This window comes from Lactuca saligna, chromosome 5, assembly GCF_052625555.1.
Source record: "Lactuca saligna cultivar CGN05327 chromosome 5, ASM5262555v1, whole genome shotgun sequence".
In the NCBI taxonomy this organism is placed as follows: Eukaryota; Viridiplantae; Streptophyta; class Magnoliopsida; order Asterales; family Asteraceae; genus Lactuca; species Lactuca saligna.
The window spans coordinates 213,193,980-213,213,033 of record NC_136421.1 but is presented as its reverse complement, the minus strand read 5'-3'; the positions used below and the strand labels follow the sequence as shown (position 1 = coordinate 213,213,033).

The following is a 19,054-nucleotide window of genomic DNA, read 5'->3' as shown; positions in this document are numbered from 1 at the left end:
GATCGCATAACTTTGAAGAAATACAACTTATTTATACGAAGTTGGATTTTAGCGGTGTTTACATGTAATGAATCCTTGTCGCATATACTACAACTTGGTTCAAGTTATTTATTCTAATTAATATCCTATCAAAACGCTTATTACACCTTAATTACATTGCGCGAATATGCGGGTGTTACAAAATGGTGGCTTGAGTATCTATACATAATTTGTTCATTGTTAGAGGAAAATGGTAGCTTAAGTAGTTTTAATACCATATTTAGTCGTTGTGTAGTTATACTACTATGGTCGGGTAATATAAATTATAGATAGTTTTTAACTAGTTCTCAACTCTTTATTTGGCAAATCAGTATAGTGAAACTTATTATGCTTTTATATGAAGTTATTTAGAAGAGATTATATGATTAACTTGTGTACTGATGTTATGATTGAATATCATTCATTTTATATGTATTTGTCGAATATGTTACTCGTTGTGATCTTGTAGCTTATCATTTGTTTGTTGTATGCTTTTCAGTTTTAGGTAGAATCATTAAGGAAGTGAAGATTGGTAACTAGGAGACGGTAAACCAACTTCTACTATAAAACCAGTTAATGTAAATATACAAATAATTGTTTTATAAATTAAAAATGAAATTTTTTTGATGTATCTGGTGTTAAAAAGGTGTGTGTTACACATTTTCGTCTAGGTCTTCGATTATCCTTTCAAATTCAAAATCATTGTTTGAATTTCATCAACAAATATGAATATTTATCAAGCATAGGTTCTATGATTTCGTTAATTGATCAAATACTCAACAAACATGGATTTATATTGTTTTTTTTTTCAATTCTTCATTTTTTTCATATGAATGTAGTAACCGAAGAGTTAAATGCATAGATCATCACAACAATGTAAGTTTGAACAACCTATATTGGAAGGTATTGTCACAATTACATAATTTAACTTATGTGCACAGCAACTATTTAATGAACACTCAATAAAGTTTTGTTTTTCTCTAAAAAAGAAATCTTGTTGGTTTCATAGAACCCTATAGTGATATATGCTTTTGAGAAGTCAAAATATCTATATGTGAAGGTTTTTCGTGGCTATATATATCAAATTATGTGTAGTCCAACTGTTTCATGATAAACATAAAAGTGAATATACCAAATAAATTCATATGCAAATATGCCTTCACATGTGAATAATTATATTCTTCAAAATACAAAGGATTAATGGAAGGTTGCATTAACTCATATGTAAATAACATATAATATCATATTCATATGTAAATATACCATTTAGTATTCACATGATAATATACCATAAACTTGTGTGCACTCCAACTATCTGATGCAACGCATAAAGTGAATAGACTATATAATATTTATATGTGAGTATGCCATAGCATATGATATTCATATGTAATTCACATATGAATATCATATAAAACTTACGTTTGCATGTGCATATAACATGGAATATACATATATGAATATATCATATAACATATAAAATTTATATTCACATTTTAATATACTATATAAGCTTAATATATTATGTAGTATTTAAATGTGAGTATCAATTTACATGATAATAAAAAGATAAAATTTGTGTTCATATGTTAGTATACCATGTAATATTCATATGTGAATATACGATATAAAATATAAAGATTACATTTGCACATAAATAAATCATATAAAGGAAGTATACCATGTAGTATTCACATGTGATAAACATATACACACGTAATATTCACATGTGATTAACCATGTGTTTTGTAGGTATAAGGAAATTTTAGTACATATAAAGTGTTAAAAAACTAAATACACTATGTAATATTCATATTTCAATAAATAATTATCATAAATAATAATATATCCATATTCGCACTTTTGATGTGTATTCATATGCTAATATTGTGATGGTTATAATTCAACACATGACTTTAGTTAATCATAGGTTCGTGACTCAAGGGTTGAAATAATAAATGTTGTAAAAATTAGTTGGTTTGCTCAGAAAAGAAGACACCATTAATGAAAATAATATATTTAATATATTCATATCCAAATGTATAACACCCTTGATCTCTAACTTGTAATCTATAAGACTTATCATAATTTTATTTACATTTATGGAATTCTACTCAAATTTAAAGCTTTTTACATCCTAGGTTCAATCAATCGAGCACAATATAAATCTATCTATTTATATAAAGTAAACAATACAACAATAGCATCCTACTATTTTAGTCATGATCTTGTGCTCCTATCTTCTCTTCCAACACCATGGCTCCTATCTTGTGCTCCTGTCTACTCTAATCTTTTATTAAATTTCTTTCCCATTCATCATACTCGTCCTCATAGTTACGTCTCCAATCCATCTTATACATTGCACGTATCTTGACTCGTATACTAAGATACATCTCGCCTCTACTCTGTCTCACATTCTCTATTAAATATCATCTATGTCAGTTTCATTCACTCTGTATATCACTTTTCGTACTTAATCTTGTATACTCTCTGTCTATCTCTATCTCTTTCTCTCTCTCTATGTATGTATGTATATATATGTCATATCAATCTCAATCTTGTGTACTCTATATAACACATCTCATACTTAGTCTCGTATATTCTCTTTCTCTATCTCTATTACATTTATTTGTTTTTGTTTGACATTGACCCGAGTATGATGGGCATACCCTTACGTATGCAGGGCGTAAGTGAATCAGGGTTAAACCCTAATTTTTAATGTTTTCACCCTATTTAAACACATTAACCCCCCCCCCCCACCCACCCCAAAAAAAACCACACCTTATCAGCCGCGGTTTCCTTTTAGAGCTTACCTTGAAAATCCTAATTCATTTCTGAAAAAATTGACCTTTGAATGTATGTTTTGGTGTCTATGGTGCATATAAAAGAGGAAGAAGACTTGTAGAGAAGCCTTGGACAAGAGGGAGCTTGTAGATCCAGAGATTTCTCACTTATTTCAGATGATTGGAGGTATAAAGTTTTTAACTTGTTCATCCTATGTCTAGATCTAAGTTTGGGGATGAATTTAGCTTATTTTGGTCCCATGGATGAAATCTTATGAGTAAATTCTACTCCGGATGTTATGAGATGTCCTTTTTGTTGTTTTGAGGTCCTTGATCCATAAAGCTTATATCTTGATGGTATAGATCAACCATGCATGAGTTAGTTACCATTTAATGGAAGTAGAGTGCTAAATCTATGACTTGATTCCCATTAAGGCGTGCAAGGGAATAAAGTTGCCAACTTTATTGTTTAGGATGTCCTTAGGAGGCTAGATTTGAGGTTGGACAGTAGGTCTTAACTGATTAAGACCTTAAAAGGAGAATTTGGCAAGATGGGGTGTATGTCAGCCATACAAAGATGTACCCTTAGTGTATGTGCATGGGATCCCAATCTTGTGAAGCATTCAAGTAGGTTAGCTTACTAATGGTACACTTAGTGTAGTCACCATAGGGTTTTGGGATTTTAGTTTCAGTCCATCTTGGGATTTAGGGTTTTGGGACCTTGTTAGACCACAAGTAAATTTTGAATTAGGCCTTTATAGATTTGGGCCTATATTGGACTTAGAATGTAGTTTGGACTTTGTGCTACTTTGGATTTAGGCTTTGGTACGTTAGGCCCAGTAAGGGAAGAGTAAAGCAGCCTTTTACCCTTAAAGCCGTGATTTAGGGTTTGGACTCTCATGTTGGATTAATGGCCTAAATGCTAATTAGGGTTTTATTATTTGTTATTTAGTGAGAGGATTTCACTATTTAGTGTCTCAGGTGTGACTTGCTTACTTTCAGAATGAGGTAAGTTTCCTTCACTATACATGTGGCTTGAATGCACCAATACCGGCCCACTAGATTATGTTGGTAGGATAATAGTTGTCTTTGTGAGAATTTCCTATATTGCTTGCATATGTTGCTGTCTCTGTGACTCTTACTGTTATGATTATATGCTAGTTGTATGGGGTGAAATAGACCCGATATTGATTGTAAGAGATCGAAAGGGTTGAAATATACCCAGTACCCGTTGAAAGAGACCAAAGGGGTTGAAATATACTCAGTACCGACTAAAAGAGACTGAAGGGGGGGGGGGTGAAATAGACCCATATATGCTTTGACCATATGTATGTATGGTGTGAGGTATTTTTGGGTAGCTCATTAAGCTTTGTGTTTATGGTTTTCAGTTTATGTTCTAGGTACTTCCAGCTCGAAAGGTAAGGTCCCGACTTGATCACACCGCATCTACCCATGTTTTCCGCCTTATGTGATTTTGGGATTTGTACTCTGATATTATTTTACAGTGATACACTTTCAGCTATTTTTGACATCATTATAAAGTGTTTTGAATAAATTAAAAACAAACATTTTGTCTAAAATTTCAAGATGTTATAAGTTAGTATCAGAGCCTTGGTTTGAGGGATTCGGGCATACAATCTGGTGTGTCTGAACTCAATTTGAGGATTTGGTAGATTTTCATAAAAAAAAAGTATTTTTATTATAAAAGAAAGGGTGCGATGCATGAAATCAACCAAGATCAAGTACATTTTCCTTAAATACCCATATATGCTATATATTCTATTATATGGTATGAGAATTGCATGCTATATTAGGGCTAAGGATTTACTCATGATAGCATGATAGAATGCTAGGAGGGATGCATTTATGTGTCTGTTGTATAGGCTTATAGATTGCATGCTAGTATGAGATCATTTATCGGATAGGATGGCCTGTTTAGACTGTGTTCTAATTTGAATTGCTCTATGCTTGAATGTTGCATGCTTTATGCTTTTATGAATTTTCATTATTACCAATCTAAGGGCATAGGTCTGGCATGATGGCACAGCATACACTCTCTAGTAGTTTATTATGGACACTTTGGTATTTTCAATAATTTAATCGATGTAATGGATTTTTGAGAAACACTTTATGGTTGGAACTTACAATTAAGGAACATGGATTTTATTTTGATTGAAAAAAAAATTATATAAAAAATTGGGCTGTTACAGAAGGACTGATAGATCTGGTACATGTTGATATAGACTATTCAAATCCACCACAAAGGACAATAAATCTATTCGTCTTGATTTACTCATGCTTTAGTAAATATGGTTATGTTTATGAGATTAAGAATAATTTTGATACTTTGAAAAAAATTCAAAGAGTAGCAAAACGAATGTGAAGAATCTATTAGACAGAAAGATAAATGATTCCTCCAATCTGTGAAGAAAGGAGAATGCTTTAGTATCATGTTTTATGATCATCTTATTGATTATGGATTTATATCACCATTGATCCTCGAAGAATATCTTAGTGCAATTGTATGACTAAGACGAGAAATCAGATATTGTTGGAAATAGTTCGATCAAGAGATGAGTCATACTTCATTCTAAATCAAGTTGTAAAGCCATACTCTAGTAACTATGAATAATATGTTGAAACTGTTTGCAAACTAAGAAGCTTGAAAACATCTCAAAATATGTGGAGTAAATTTTCTTCTTACTCTAGAACATATAGAATTGGAGTTGTGATGTTTTTGTTAATTAAGAAACAAAAGATAAACTAAGACTTATTATATGAAGGTGTTTTCTTGTTAAGAATCCACAAAAACTTTTGAATATTTGTTTTAGCTTGTCAAGGAATGTATCTTGATAGAAAACTCATATGTCAACAAGTCAATGTGATTCGTATTGATCTCGAGAGTTTCAAGAGTCAATTGAAAATAAACCTTTTAGTCATCACAAGCACACATCCTAAGGTTGATAACCGATCATGTTTGGTTGACACATTCATATTTTTGTGCACATCTAGTTGAATCGGCAAAGTTTATGAGTTCTATGATGTCCTTTAACTGTAAAAGCAAAATTATGTTGGTCGATGAAAGTACATTGATCAATATAGGTGAGTTGCTAACAACATGGAAGCACTGGTAGGCCCTTCTGCTACCAGAGGACAAGAAATTTAGAAATAATGAAGTTTAGTCTATGAAGGAAAGATAAATTTGAATTTGGTATTGAACTAAACCTTTTCTTATGATTGTAGGATGGAAATAATAGATTCACATAGATGGAAACGTATGCAACATTGAAATCTATATGGCAAATATTAACACTAATTCATGAGAATGATTATAAGGAAATACTTTCACTAGTAGATTTTAAAGATCTGATAAAGATCAAAATGGATATTGGTTGTGTTAATTGCACTCTCAAATTCACAATATCATTATGATATCCCTCTTCATATTTAAAATTGTGATGAATGGAAAGAAATTTTTTAAACTTTCAAGACATACGTCTATAAATTCTAAAATGGTTTAAAAACACACGTATGCTATCCAATTAAAAGCATCTAATTCAATGGACATATCCTAGGGATTACCTTTAGGATAGATAACAATTTTAGGCTATTCTTTAGCAATATATGTTAGTACGACATTCATGGGGGGGGGGAGTATACCTGGTGAACACTTAGTAAAAAAACACATACAGGTTGCGAGTCTGCCAACGTTCCACTGGACTGTCTAGAATAGTTCGTGATTGTCATTTATACTCTGCTAGACCACTGGATCATCTTTAAATCACGACCTATCATCATCTATTCCAATTTTCATATCTCGACGAGTTGGTAGACCAACTCGACAAGTCAAGTCAACTGGAGGTTGACTTTGACCCGAATTTGGGTTGACCCTTGTAAGGGTTACAAGTATGAGTTGCTAAGTTAGAAAATTTGTTCTGTAGGGATCAAGGAATCGAGGGGAGTTGGTTTTCATACCGAGATCAGTGCAGACACTACACGACTTCGAGGTGAGTTTACTCCTAGTAGGGGTGGGTCTACGGCCACAATGTCAGCCCACAAGTAAGAGTGTTGGATAAATGATTATCTTTGTGACAATTATTTAGGATTGATATGTGACATGTTTACTGTGCTTGATGTGATTATTGAACTTGACATGCTTATTGTGCCTAATATGTGTTAGCAGTAGTAGGTGTGAAATAGTCCCCGGTTACCGGTTGAAAGATATCGAATGGGAGGTTAGTTCACAGTTACCTGTTGAAAGATACTGAATGAGAGGTTAGTTCCCAGTTACCTATTGAAAGATACCGAAGGGGAGTTCAACTCCCGGTTGTGTCTGATAGTTACCGGTTGAAAGATACCGAGAATTATGCATTATCGGGTATGTGTATGATGGGGGAACTCACTAAGCTTTGTGCTTACGGTTTTTAGTTTTGATTTCAGGTACCTCTTCATCTAAAGGGAAGGAGCCGGCGATGTAGCAGCGCATCACACACTTGCACATGACTTCCGCATCTGAGAATCTGGGATTTGTACTCTGATATTACATTATTTGTTGGAATGATTTTTGAGATTTATGACTTATGATTTTATGTTAATAGATTGTAATGCTGTCTTTTGATGATTATTTTTATAAGTAATATATTTTTAAACAAAAGAATTTTGGTCCCGGTTTTAGGATGTTACATGATGACTCGAAACTCGGATAATATTTTGTTTCTATTTATTGGGTCAAATAAAACTATTTCGATTGAAAAGAAAGCTATCTTAGAAGTTTCCTTATTTAAAAAGTTTTTTCATTAAATGGTTTGTAAATTTACAAGTTGAATAGACAATTTTTTGTTTTCATATTTATTTATTTACTTTATAAACTGATATCGGTAGGACTTATAAGTAATTTTTAAGAAATTTTTTTTAATATAATGAAGGTTTGTTAAATCTTGTTGTCACCAAAAAAAAAAAAAAGCTTTAATGAATCTTGATGCTGACTTAGGGTTAGCAAAAATCTAACACCCCAACCTCTCTTATGTATGTCTTGAAGTCACGTGGATGGCATACGCAACAAGTAGAGCCAGGTTATCTTCCTTTTAAAAGAGATCAATAACCCCTTTTATGTTCCATTTGCTTGCCACTGTAGCTAGCTAGCTAGCCAATCTCTTTGGAAATCTATCACCTCTTTAATTGTCTCGATCTCCCAGTTTTACTGTGTGTTTTTTGATCGATTTACAGATGACCCCAATCTTCAGGAATTCCTCATCTACCGATTACTCACCATACCCGAATGATTTCCACCATGAAGATCACCTTAGCAACCAATACTTGAGCCCTAAGTCTCAAGCCTCTTCGTCTTTCAATTCACTCACGACTAAGATGTTCTTGAACTCGACCGTTCATGATCAAAATAGGATTTTCGATAGGGAATTATATTCTCCACAGCACCAACATAAGGTAACTTAACTTATCGATCATGTATTATCCTCCAAGCGTTCCAAAAGGAGTTCTATATATATTTGATTCTTGATATTCATCTGTTTCTCAAAATTATTAAACCGATTTATGCGTGTTTCAGTCCATTTTAATTTGTGGTTTTCAGTCCTTTCATGGTTAAATTTAATGAAGCTACTCATTTGATATGATCGAAGAATTTGTGCTGTGATCACTTATTGTCTCGATATTAATCATGTGTAGGATGATATTTTTGGATCACAACCGTATAATCATCAAACCGAGAATAGTGATGAGAAAGGCGTCCAATATTTCACATGGAACAAAGGTGAAATTGTCAATAATATGAACAATGATCAAAATCAAGTTCAGTGGATGTCGTCGAAGATGAGAGTGATGCTTAAAATGAAGAAACCTGATCCTGTGAATCTAAATACTTATAGTTCAACTACTCGAGAAGTAACGAAGCTTGAAGATCATAAACTACCGACTTCAACAGTAGAAGATACCGACAATTCAAGCAATAGTATTTCTTCAAACAACAATATACCGATTAGGGTTTGTTCGGATTGCTGCACAACCAAGACTCCACTTTGGCGAAGTGGACCTCGAGGTCCTAAGGTACATACAGTCATTGAATTGAAAATTAATCTCTTCTTTAGGTGATTGGCAAATTAAAAATCTTTATGATGATTTCGCAATTCTTTGTAGTCGCTTTGCAATGCTTGTGGGATCCGACAAAGGAAAGCAAGAAGAGCATTGGCTGCAGCCGCAGCAGCAGAAAATGGTGATAGCAATGTATCGATCAATCAATCGATCATCAATCGGTTAAAGATTAAAGAAACTCAGCACAATGATAACAAGAAACCAAGTAACGGGTATGTTGCAAAGTACAAAAAACGGAAATACTCCAAGCATATCACTACCACCAACACCACCCCAACACCATCTCCATCTCCGTCTCCGTCGCCGTCGCCGTCGCCATCACCATCGCCATCTTCATCTTCACCGCCAAGAAAGAATTGCGTCGAGGAGTTTCTGGTAAGTTTGAGCAAGAACTTGTCATTTTATGGTGTCTTCCCACAAGATGAGAAAGAAGCTGCAATCCTACTAATGGCACTCTCTTGTGGCTACGCTCATGAAACCTGAAAGTTTTCAGGTTTTTGGTTTCAAACATGTGAGTTATAGGCATTTAAAACTTGTGTTTGGAAGGGTTATACCTTTGTTTTTAATTTTGTTTTATTAGCTAACCGTTAGTGATTTGTGAGGAGTGAATGTGTGGTGATCAGTTGTATGTTTTTTTATAAGAAGATATATATATAATGGACATGTTGATAACCAAAAAAATTACGGACCTCATGCTCTTTATCTATGATTTAATTAACTCATGATCAATAAATAAATAGTCGCTTTTGACACATGTAAGAACATATATAATTGAATATGATGATTTAGGGTTCACAGGATGTTTCAGCAAAACATAGGTTAGAAAGTTGGTAAAGATGATTCAGAAGTAGGGCGCAGAAACTAGTTTCCAGGCTACTCTCTCACACACACACGCGAGCGCGTATATGTTGCAGAAAGAAGACAATTCTTAATGTGTGTGTTTTATGGGAGAGAGAAAGAGAGACAGAAAGTGAACTTTTTGTTGCAGAAAATGCCTGCAAATGGTATCACGAGAAACCATGTAGCAAATGGATCATAACACTTCAAATTGCGACGACCTACATGTCGGTTGGGGTTGCTGGCATCTCACTTTGAGTTCGAATCTCGTAGTAGTTAAAACTGTAAAATGACATATGCTATATATTATATAAGGTTATTTCCATAAATAAAAAAATAAAAACTTATCTTTTAGACCTAATTCTTTTTTTTTTTTAACATCTAATTTTATATGTTACCGCCATCTGGTTATCAACACCTAAATTAATTTTTTTGTTTAAAAATAACCCTATTTTTTGCATTTTTTTTCCCAGATCTAAAATATTTTGTTTCTATATAAACCAAATTAAACTTAGACAAAACTTCATAAATGGTCCCTGTTGTTTCGCTAAATCTGAAGTTTCGTCCTTAATTAAAAAAATCTCACGAATAATCCATGTTGTTTCAAAACTTTAATAAAATGTTCTTATTTTTTGTTAACTCCGTTAAGTAAAAGATATTTCCATCATTTCACTATTAGAATGACAGTTTATAGGATTTTGTTATTAAAAAAAAGATAGAAAAAATAATTATTTTAATATACAATGGCTCCTCTCTCTCTCTCTCTCTCTCAAGCGACAAGCATGCATTACCTAATAAAGATCTAAGTACAAGTGTAACAACGTAATTTTTCAAAACAATTTTTCATTTCTTTAAAACATAATTTCATTCAAAACAAACCATAAAAATCCAATGTAACGTAGTTATAATACAAAACATGTCAAATCCCAAGATCAACTATATCCAAATCCGCCTGCAGGTGTGTGTACGAGTCATGCTGGCGCCTTCCCACGATCCTCGCTAGTACCTGAAACACATATAACAACTGTAAGCATAAATGCTTAGTGAGTTCCCCAATATACCACTTACACACATACGCCCTTCCAGGCCATGACCTTCCGGTCCATATGTCTCAGGAGACTTCTGTCTCAACCCAGTAAACCTTCCGGTCCTACCCGGGTCGACCTTCCGATCCATAACTCCCTGACCTTTCGGTTCACATCATAATGCCTTCCGGCTCATATCAAGCATAGCATACATAACGCATACAAAACAGGCAACTAATAGCATACAATGCATATATCTTATAGTATAGCAGACCTTTCGGTCACACATAGGTACCCTTCTAGGTACAGTATAGTGAGAAGACTCACCTCGTATGATATCTAAAGTCTCACGTGCTCGATATCTCTGAATCTCGCAACAACGACCTAGCCTCGCCTAAGCACATCAAGTAATTATTCCAAATCATTAACGGCTCTCAAGGCTATTATATTCCTTTCTAAAATTCCACAGAAGGGTAAAAGACCATTTTACCCCTCCCTGACTCAAAAGTCCACATGTTGACTAAAACCCTAAAAGTCAACAGCAAGCAGTACGCGGGGCGTACCAACTTCTGTACACGGGGCGTACCCTTGCACTCCAGAAATGGGGTACGCGACCCCTTACGCGGCGCGTACTGGGATTACGCCCAACGTATTGCCCAGTTTCTTTATCCAACACATTCAGGTCTTAATCGGTTAAGACTTGCATCCAAACTTCAGATCTGACTCCTCTAATATGACTTAATCCATAAAGTTGAAACCTTTAAGCCTTTGCATGGTTGTAAGGGTCACTTCGTGCTCAAAACACCTTTCCTCTTTTCATAATGAGACTATAACTCATGCATGACACAAGATGCACGTCGAAGACTAGATTTTTATGACTCCTCAACACATTAAAGACTAGAAAAGGTCAGATCTAAGCTTATGGAGACTCTTTGCACATAAAGTCTCCAACTTTGAACCAAAAACCCTAAAAATGGTCCAAAAAGCAAAACTTATGAAGAACAAGGAAAGCTTTGAGCTTTTTACCTCAGAAAGGATCTCCAACCACTATAGAATTCGGATCTACACTTGTTCTTCAACTTCTAGCTCCAACAATTGCTCCTTCTTCTCCTTCTTCACCTTGAAAAGATAACTTCAAGCTCAAAAACACACACAAGGTAAAGCATGAATCTCAGCTCTCCAAGGACTCACTTAAGGGGATAAGGTAGCTAGGGCAAAGGACTACATGTTCCTTTTATAGTGCAAAGCCAGGAATTAGGGTTTTGCATCTGGGCCGATTATGCCCGGCGTAACCTTGGGTACGCCCAGCGTACCCGGATGGACCCGCGTACAAATTAAGCGCGTGAATACGTGCGGCGTACACTTCAGTACGTCCGGCGTACTCACTAATCCGTCTAACAACTTTGAGGGACTAATATGCTAACTCTCCAAAATAAAAGGGGTCATAAGCTTACCTGGATTTCGGGCTGTTACAACAAGATGAAAGAATCTTCAATATACACCATCGATATTAACATCCATGAACAACTGGTTCAACTCCTACTATCCTCGTCTCCGATGACCCACCTCTACCACCAACAACAACATGAAGCTTAATAAATCGTTGCTACTACACAATACATATTTAAACACCCTTTCCCTCATCACCAGGATGTACAACCGATTTCTATAAAAGTTTCCACAGACAGACAATTTGGATGTCAACCTGACCCTTTCGACTCTTTCGAACAAGAAACCGACACTGACACTAGAATATGTTGATTTCAATCATACGAATGAGATACAACTCGCTAAGGTGGAGACCCAGTTTGTTTATGAACAAAACCACACCATGGACTGGGTGGTTACCCATTTCGATTTTGGTTCGACTGATGATGAAACCTTACTCGATACAGGTTTTATTGAGAACCATGAGGAAGAACATGATCAATTTCAAAGTTTAAATGAGGTTGGGGAACATGAAGCTTTTAGGGATGAACACCCCCCCCCCCACACACACACACTCTCTTTCTTTCTCTCTCTCTCTCTCTCTCTCTCTCTCTCTCTCTCTCTCTCTCTCTCTTTCTCTTACAATGAAGGTTTACCTTTGGAGGCGGCGCAACCTTAAGTCTTGGAAGTATCAACTCGATCCTTCAACGAACTCAATGAAAACATCACAATCGATAAGATCAAATGATGGCATCGATGTTGGATAAATTGACTCACAAGCCCTATTCTAAATCTGCTTCAACTGCTTCTCTTCTGCATCAACCATATGTGTGTATTTTTTTGCTCTAATTCTCTCGCCCGATCTAAAAACCTATATAAAAATTGCAAATCCATCACAAAGAAAATGAAAGAAAACCCATATCATAAAAAGACTTAAAATCCATAAATTTCGAATCGGTAGCTACAAAATTACCACTGAAGTTGTTGAATGAATATAGTAAGTGTGAATAGATTTGTACATAGATGGATACATATGACATATGTTTGTATGTATAGAGAAAAGAACTTAGAAAGCACTTGGATTTTGTAGGATGAAAATGGACATGAGTGAGAGAGAGAGAGAGAGAGGTGGGACCCCTTGTAGATTAAATTTTAATTTTTTAAAAAATAATCCTCATAAATGGTCCCTAGGGTAGTAAAATGATAAAAATTCCCTTCACTTAATAGTAGAAAGCTGGCGGAGTGAGTCATAAGGACTAAATATTAAAAGTTCTAAAACCATAGGGACAATCCATGAGGTTTTTTGAAACTCCGGGACTAAACTTCAGAGTTTGGGATATCACATGGACCATTTATGAAGTTCTGTCTTAAACTTATTCCTTAATATTTCATTAATAAAATCGATTATCTTCTATCCCAAGGCTATATATATATATATATATATATATATATATATATATATATATATATATATATATATATATATATATATATATATATATAGCCTTAGGGAATATGTGGTTGTTATTTACTAAGGTTTTGTTTGATAAATGTCTGACTGGGTCGAGTCAGCAAAATGGGCTGACTCGGTCAGACCTGTTGGTGTTTGATTTTAGCTTTCTCGGTAAGATTGCTGACCCAAATCGCTTTCTGGCTCAGGCCTCAAATAGTTGCTGACTGGAAATTAGACAATATTACCCTTATCTTGCCCTGCGTCGTTATTAGGCCTCGTCCCCCTTCGCTTCCCTTCCAGTTACCTAAAAGCACACCAGCCGCCAGGAACAACTCCACAACATTGAACGCCAAACAGTCGGATCGGACCTCCGCCGCTGGATCGCCGTACCTCCGCCGCTGGATCGCCGGACCTCCGCCACCGCCATCAGTGACGCCTTCTCGATCCATCACACAGGTTACATGATTTTTCTGTTAATAATTTTCAAAATCAGATATCATTTATGCTTTGATGGTATGAAACTTGTAGTTCTTTATGAAATCAAATTAGTTTTTGTTAGAATATTATGAATTCTTAAGCTGTATGTTCATATGATAAGCTTTTTTTGTTCTTTTTTGTAGTTCTTTGTGTACAAGAAATCTGAAATTGTTTGTAAATCAAAAATTAGGCTTTTTTTTTTTTGTATGTTCATATGATAAGTTGTATGTTCATATTATGAAATTGTTTGTTAGAAATCTGAAATTGTTTGTTCTAATATAATGAATTTCGAAATTATATGTGAATTGGAAGTTTGTTTATGTTTTGTTTTGTAGTTCTTTGTGTATAAGAACTGAAAATTGAAGGTTTTTTTTTCTAATGTTATGAATTCTAAAATTGAATGTGAAGTGTTAGTTGTTTTTTGTTTTTTTTTTTTTTTTTTTTTTTTTTTTCTGAATTTGAAGTTTTTTTTCTCCAATTCACATTAGAAGTTTGTTTCTCCAGTTCATATTTTATAGCTTATGAATTGAAATTGAAAGTTAATTGGAAGTTTTTTTTTCTGAATTTTGATTTTATAGCTTGTGAATTGAAATTGAATGTGAATTGGAAAATACAAGTAGGTTTGTAAATCAAAAATTGGGCTGTTTTTTTTTTCTAATTTTATAGCTTTGATATTGTTGACCTTAATTGTTAGGTTGTTATCTTTTGTGAAATTGTTAGCTTGAATATTGATGTTTTGTGTATAAGTTATCAAATCATAATTTAGGATGATGTTAACTTCCTTAGTTGAAAATTGTTTTATGTTTAAAATTGTTCTTTAACTTGATAAAAAGTATGATAAATTACTTTAAATATTAATGTTTTAGGATGTTGGTTTGGAACGAGAGTGAGGACAAAAATTTTCTTGATGTATGTATCCATGAACTAACCACTAATGGTCGTGAGGGTTCTGGGCTTAAGGCAAGTTCATGGAAGACAATACGCGAAAAATTGATAAACGAACACGGTAAAGAGATTGATCAGAAGCAAATGAGAAACCACTTTGATTACTACAAATCAAAGTATGTTGGTTGGGTGAAACTCAAAAACAAAACTGGCAATATATATGATCCTATAAAAAATAAATTTAATTTGACCGATGAACAATGGAAAGAAGAGGGGAAGGTAATATTTTTTTAATCAATACTATTATGATTATTTTTATAACATATACTATTTGATTAAATTTATTTTTTTAATCAATACTATTATGATTATTTTTATAACATATACTAATATTTATAAAAATTGTAAACAGTTGAACAAGTTCGTGTTGTCATTGAAAACTAAACCCCTATTGTTCCCTGATCTGTGCACCCAACTATTTGAAGGGTCGACATCAACCGGATTTCAAAGTTGGGGGCCATCTTCTACACTCCCTCGTCCTATAGAAGAGTTTAGTCCCCATGATTTTGATGATGATGGTCCAATGGAAACCTCAACACAACACGTAAGTGCAAGTGAAGAATCTTTGGGGCGTTCAAAAAATAAGGAAGTTAGTGGAAACAAAAGAGTTGGTGGAAAAGAAAGAGATGCAAGGGCATTAGAAGTTGAAGAGGAGATTGTCAAGCTTGCAAGGTCGTTAGTGGAAAAAAATGAAAGAATTGAAAAAAGTGAAATGGATAAAGATGTTGATGCGTGTATGGAGAAATTGAACAAAATGGAATAGGAAGAAGAAGATGAAAGACACAAGACCGCTCTTTTGCTATTTGGTGAAAGTGCTGATGTTCGAAAAGTTTGGTTACGACTTTCACATAGTAGTTGTGAGTCGTGGGTGATGGGTGCAGGTAGGAAGTATGGTTACCTTTGATAGGTATGGGTAGAAAAGTTTGGATACTAGTTTTTTTTTTTATGATGTTTACTAGTTTTCTGGATCCTATGTTTGATGACTTTTTTGGATGATGTTTACTAGTTTTTTGGATCCTATGTTTGATGACTTTTTGGTTTACTAGTATTTTGTTATATGACTTTTGTTACTTTTGATGTTGTTTACTCATTTTTTTGGTGCATTTTTTTTTTTTACTTTAACATGTTACCTAATTGTTGTAACAGATCAAGTATGGTTTCTGATGGTGAAGTTGTAGCTTTTCTTTTACTTGTGTTTTATTGGTTGAGGTCAAACCGGCGCAGACTAATCAGAATTCATAGAATTAGAGATAACGATTCAAGCGGGTATGCATATACACAAGATTTGATGTACGGAGACCCTACACAATGTTTCGATATGATGCGTCTTACACAAGAGGCATTTGCATTATTATGCAATCATTTTACCCAAAAAAATTGGTTGCAATCTAGTAGGACAATAAGCATTGAAGAGAAGATGGCTATCTTCTTACATGTTATAGGACATAATGAACGTTTTTGCGCGGTTAAGGGAAGATTTCATCATTCCACACAAACGATTCATCAATGTTTTCACGAGGTCCTAACAGCAATGATGTGTTTTGCAAAAGAAATTATAGTACCAACAACTGCTAACCCAACAAGACATAACTCGGAACGACATAGACGGTTAAAAAATATTTTTTCCGGAGCAATTGGTGCATTAGATGGAACTCTTGTACATGCGGTTGTACCTGTTGATCAACAAACTCGTTATAGAGGAAGAGGAATAGGAGAATGTAATTTTTATTATCTATCTCCTTTATATAATACGTGTCATTATATAATGTGTCACATTCTTTTGCAGATAAATATTACCTTTGTGATGCCGCATATACAAACACTCGTGGGTTTATGGCTCCATACCGCAATACTAGGTATTGGTTAGCCGATTTTCGAAGAGGTAGACCTTTAACTAGAGAAGAAAGGTTCAATCATGCTCATGCACAACTTAGAAATGTTATTGAGCGTGCTTATGGTGTATTGAAGGCGAGATTCCCAATCTTAAAACAAATGGCTCCTTATCCTTTTACAGTGCAAAGAGACATAGTCATTGCTTGTGTCGCGGTCCATAATTTTATAAGGAAATACAATATAGAAGATGACTTGTTTAGAAATTTTGAGGAGGACACTATGGTTACTCCTGACGTCCAAGGTGGGGGAATTGATAGAGAAAACATACAAGGCATAGAATGGGGTCCAGAAGCCGTTGAATATATGCGTGTTTTGCGTGATCAGATTGCAAATCGACTACTTTCACCTACTTTACATTAAATTATGTTATTTTAAATTTCATTATGTTTTTATTTGGATATTACATTATTTATGTTTAATTTACATTTTGTATGACATTTTTTATTTGTGTGTAATTTAGATTTTGTATGACAATATGTATGTTTTTATAATTATTCAACAATTTAATCCATCAATATATATAACAGCAGGGTAAAATGGTCATTTTTCATCACTCAGCACATTCAGTCAGATGTATAATCAAACAACAGGATTTCTTACCCAATCAAAATTTCTTACCCAGACAGACCTTTTTCAGTCAGCACTTTCTCAATCAGCAACTATCAAACGAGGCCTAAGTTTATATATAGAACCTTTCAAACAATGTAGTTTTGATCAATTTTATATCTCAACTAATCATGATATCTCTTTTACTATTCTTCATTAACCGTGTAACTTATTAAACCAATCGATTTTATGTTCTTTTATTCATTGTGTTTAGAAACTTAAATCATTAAAATTCATGATCATTTAACCAGTCCGATTAAATTTTAAATGAAAACTAATAGAATAAAAGATAAAAGAACTTGTAATAACTTAATCAAGTATTTCAAAAAATCATTTGATATAGTTTTTCAATTGAAAGACAAAAGGTTTAAGTTATATTCGTTAAAAAATATTGATTTTTTACTTTCCATATAAACTTCAATGATTTTTTGCAATAAAAATATATATAATTGATCTTTTTCATTATATAGTTTAACTCAATTCAATGATATTCTACTAAAATAAAGTTAAGTAAAAATGAAATTGAATTTGTTTTGTTTAAAACTACGAAGTTTAAAAGGTTCAATACATAAGCTTGTATATCGATTTTGTTTTGTTTTTTTTAATCAATTTAAAACCAAATCTATTATGTCTAGACCAATTTTGGTTATATAATTGGTTCGGTTTTTAGTTGAAATTGCATTAGAAAAATCATGTATTCAGTTAAAATAGGTTCGCTCTGGTTATAGTAGAAAATCTATAAGATAATCAGTTCTTTAAAAACCGATTCAGTTTTATCTAGGGTTACAAAAAGCGGTTTGAAAAGTTTACCTTTACCTGAAGTTTTTTTCATAATATTGTGTCTTTTGTTTTTCGTTTTGTGCAACATATATTTTTCACTGTATATCATGATTATGATTTATGAACGAAATGTTTAAACATCAACAACTTTGGAGGTGTTAACAATAACACGCTCTATTGTTGCAGTCCTAACCACTTGCGTATGCATTCAAATACAGCTTCATTTCTTATTCATCCCTGATGAGCAGCAGGGATCCCTATAGTTTCTATTACTGAAAATCCATATGCATGTTCATGTAAAAGGTATTATTTATTCAAGTATATGGCATTGGATTTAAGAAATGTAAAACACCAAGGCAAACTTTTGAAGTCATCATCTGTAAATACTTTTTTTATTCTTATGTCATTATGCTTGATAGATATATAAATAATTAAAAATAAATTCTAGTTATCATTTAATTATTTTCAACATATATTTAAAATAAATAAAAAAAATTCTATGGTATAAAACATAAAAATTAATATATAAATTTTAGTATCAATGTGCTTGCAGGCTAGTGGTATCCGGCTTTGGCCTTCCTCCATAAGATTTAGGGTTCAAGTCATGCAGACGACATATGTTGATTTTAGAAGTAGTTTAGGAGTATATATATATATATATATATGTTACGAATATCATTCTATAAATAACTATTTACAAT

General features: G+C 33.5%; 2 protein-coding genes across 2 annotated transcripts; both read left to right on the top strand.

The window, feature by feature from the left end:
- Positions 1 to 7,868: 7,868 nt before the first annotated feature.
- LOC144998889 (uncharacterized) lies at positions 7,869 to 9,493 on the top strand. The gene is made up of 3 exons (XM_078958616.1): positions 7,869 to 8,246; positions 8,487 to 8,864; positions 8,955 to 9,493. Exons 1-3 carry the CDS (start codon positions 8,028 to 8,030, stop codon positions 9,390 to 9,392), a joined length of 1,035 nt encoding a protein of 344 aa, XP_078814742.1. The 5' UTR covers positions 7,869 to 8,027; the 3' UTR covers positions 9,393 to 9,493.
- Positions 9,494 to 16,227: 6,734 nt separating this feature from the next.
- Positions 16,228 to 17,327, top strand: LOC145046230 (uncharacterized). The gene is made up of 2 exons (XM_078994527.1): positions 16,228 to 16,792; positions 16,861 to 17,327. The coding sequence occupies exons 1-2, from the start codon at positions 16,228 to 16,230 to the stop codon at positions 17,325 to 17,327; spliced, it is 1,032 nt and encodes a 343-aa protein (XP_078850653.1).
- The last annotated feature ends 1,727 nt before the right edge of the window (positions 17,328 to 19,054 follow it).

Bases quoted from the DNA above. Each gene is read 5' to 3' on its own strand.
- LOC144998889 (XM_078958616.1), top strand. From the start codon at position 8,028: ATGACCCCAATCTTCAGGAATTCCTCATCTACCGATTACTCACCATAC. The intron at 8,247-8,486 runs GTAACTTAACTT...AATCATGTGTAG, and splicing joins CTCCACAGCACCAACATAAG to GATGATATTTTTGGATCACA. The intron at 8,865-8,954 runs GTACATACAGTC...AATTCTTTGTAG, and splicing joins GTGGACCTCGAGGTCCTAAG to TCGCTTTGCAATGCTTGTGG.
- LOC145046230 (XM_078994527.1), top strand. From the start codon at position 16,228: ATGGTTTCTGATGGTGAAGTTGTAGCTTTTCTTTTACTTGTGTTTTAT. The intron at 16,793-16,860 runs GTAATTTTTATT...ATTCTTTTGCAG, and splicing joins AGGAAGAGGAATAGGAGAAT to ATAAATATTACCTTTGTGAT.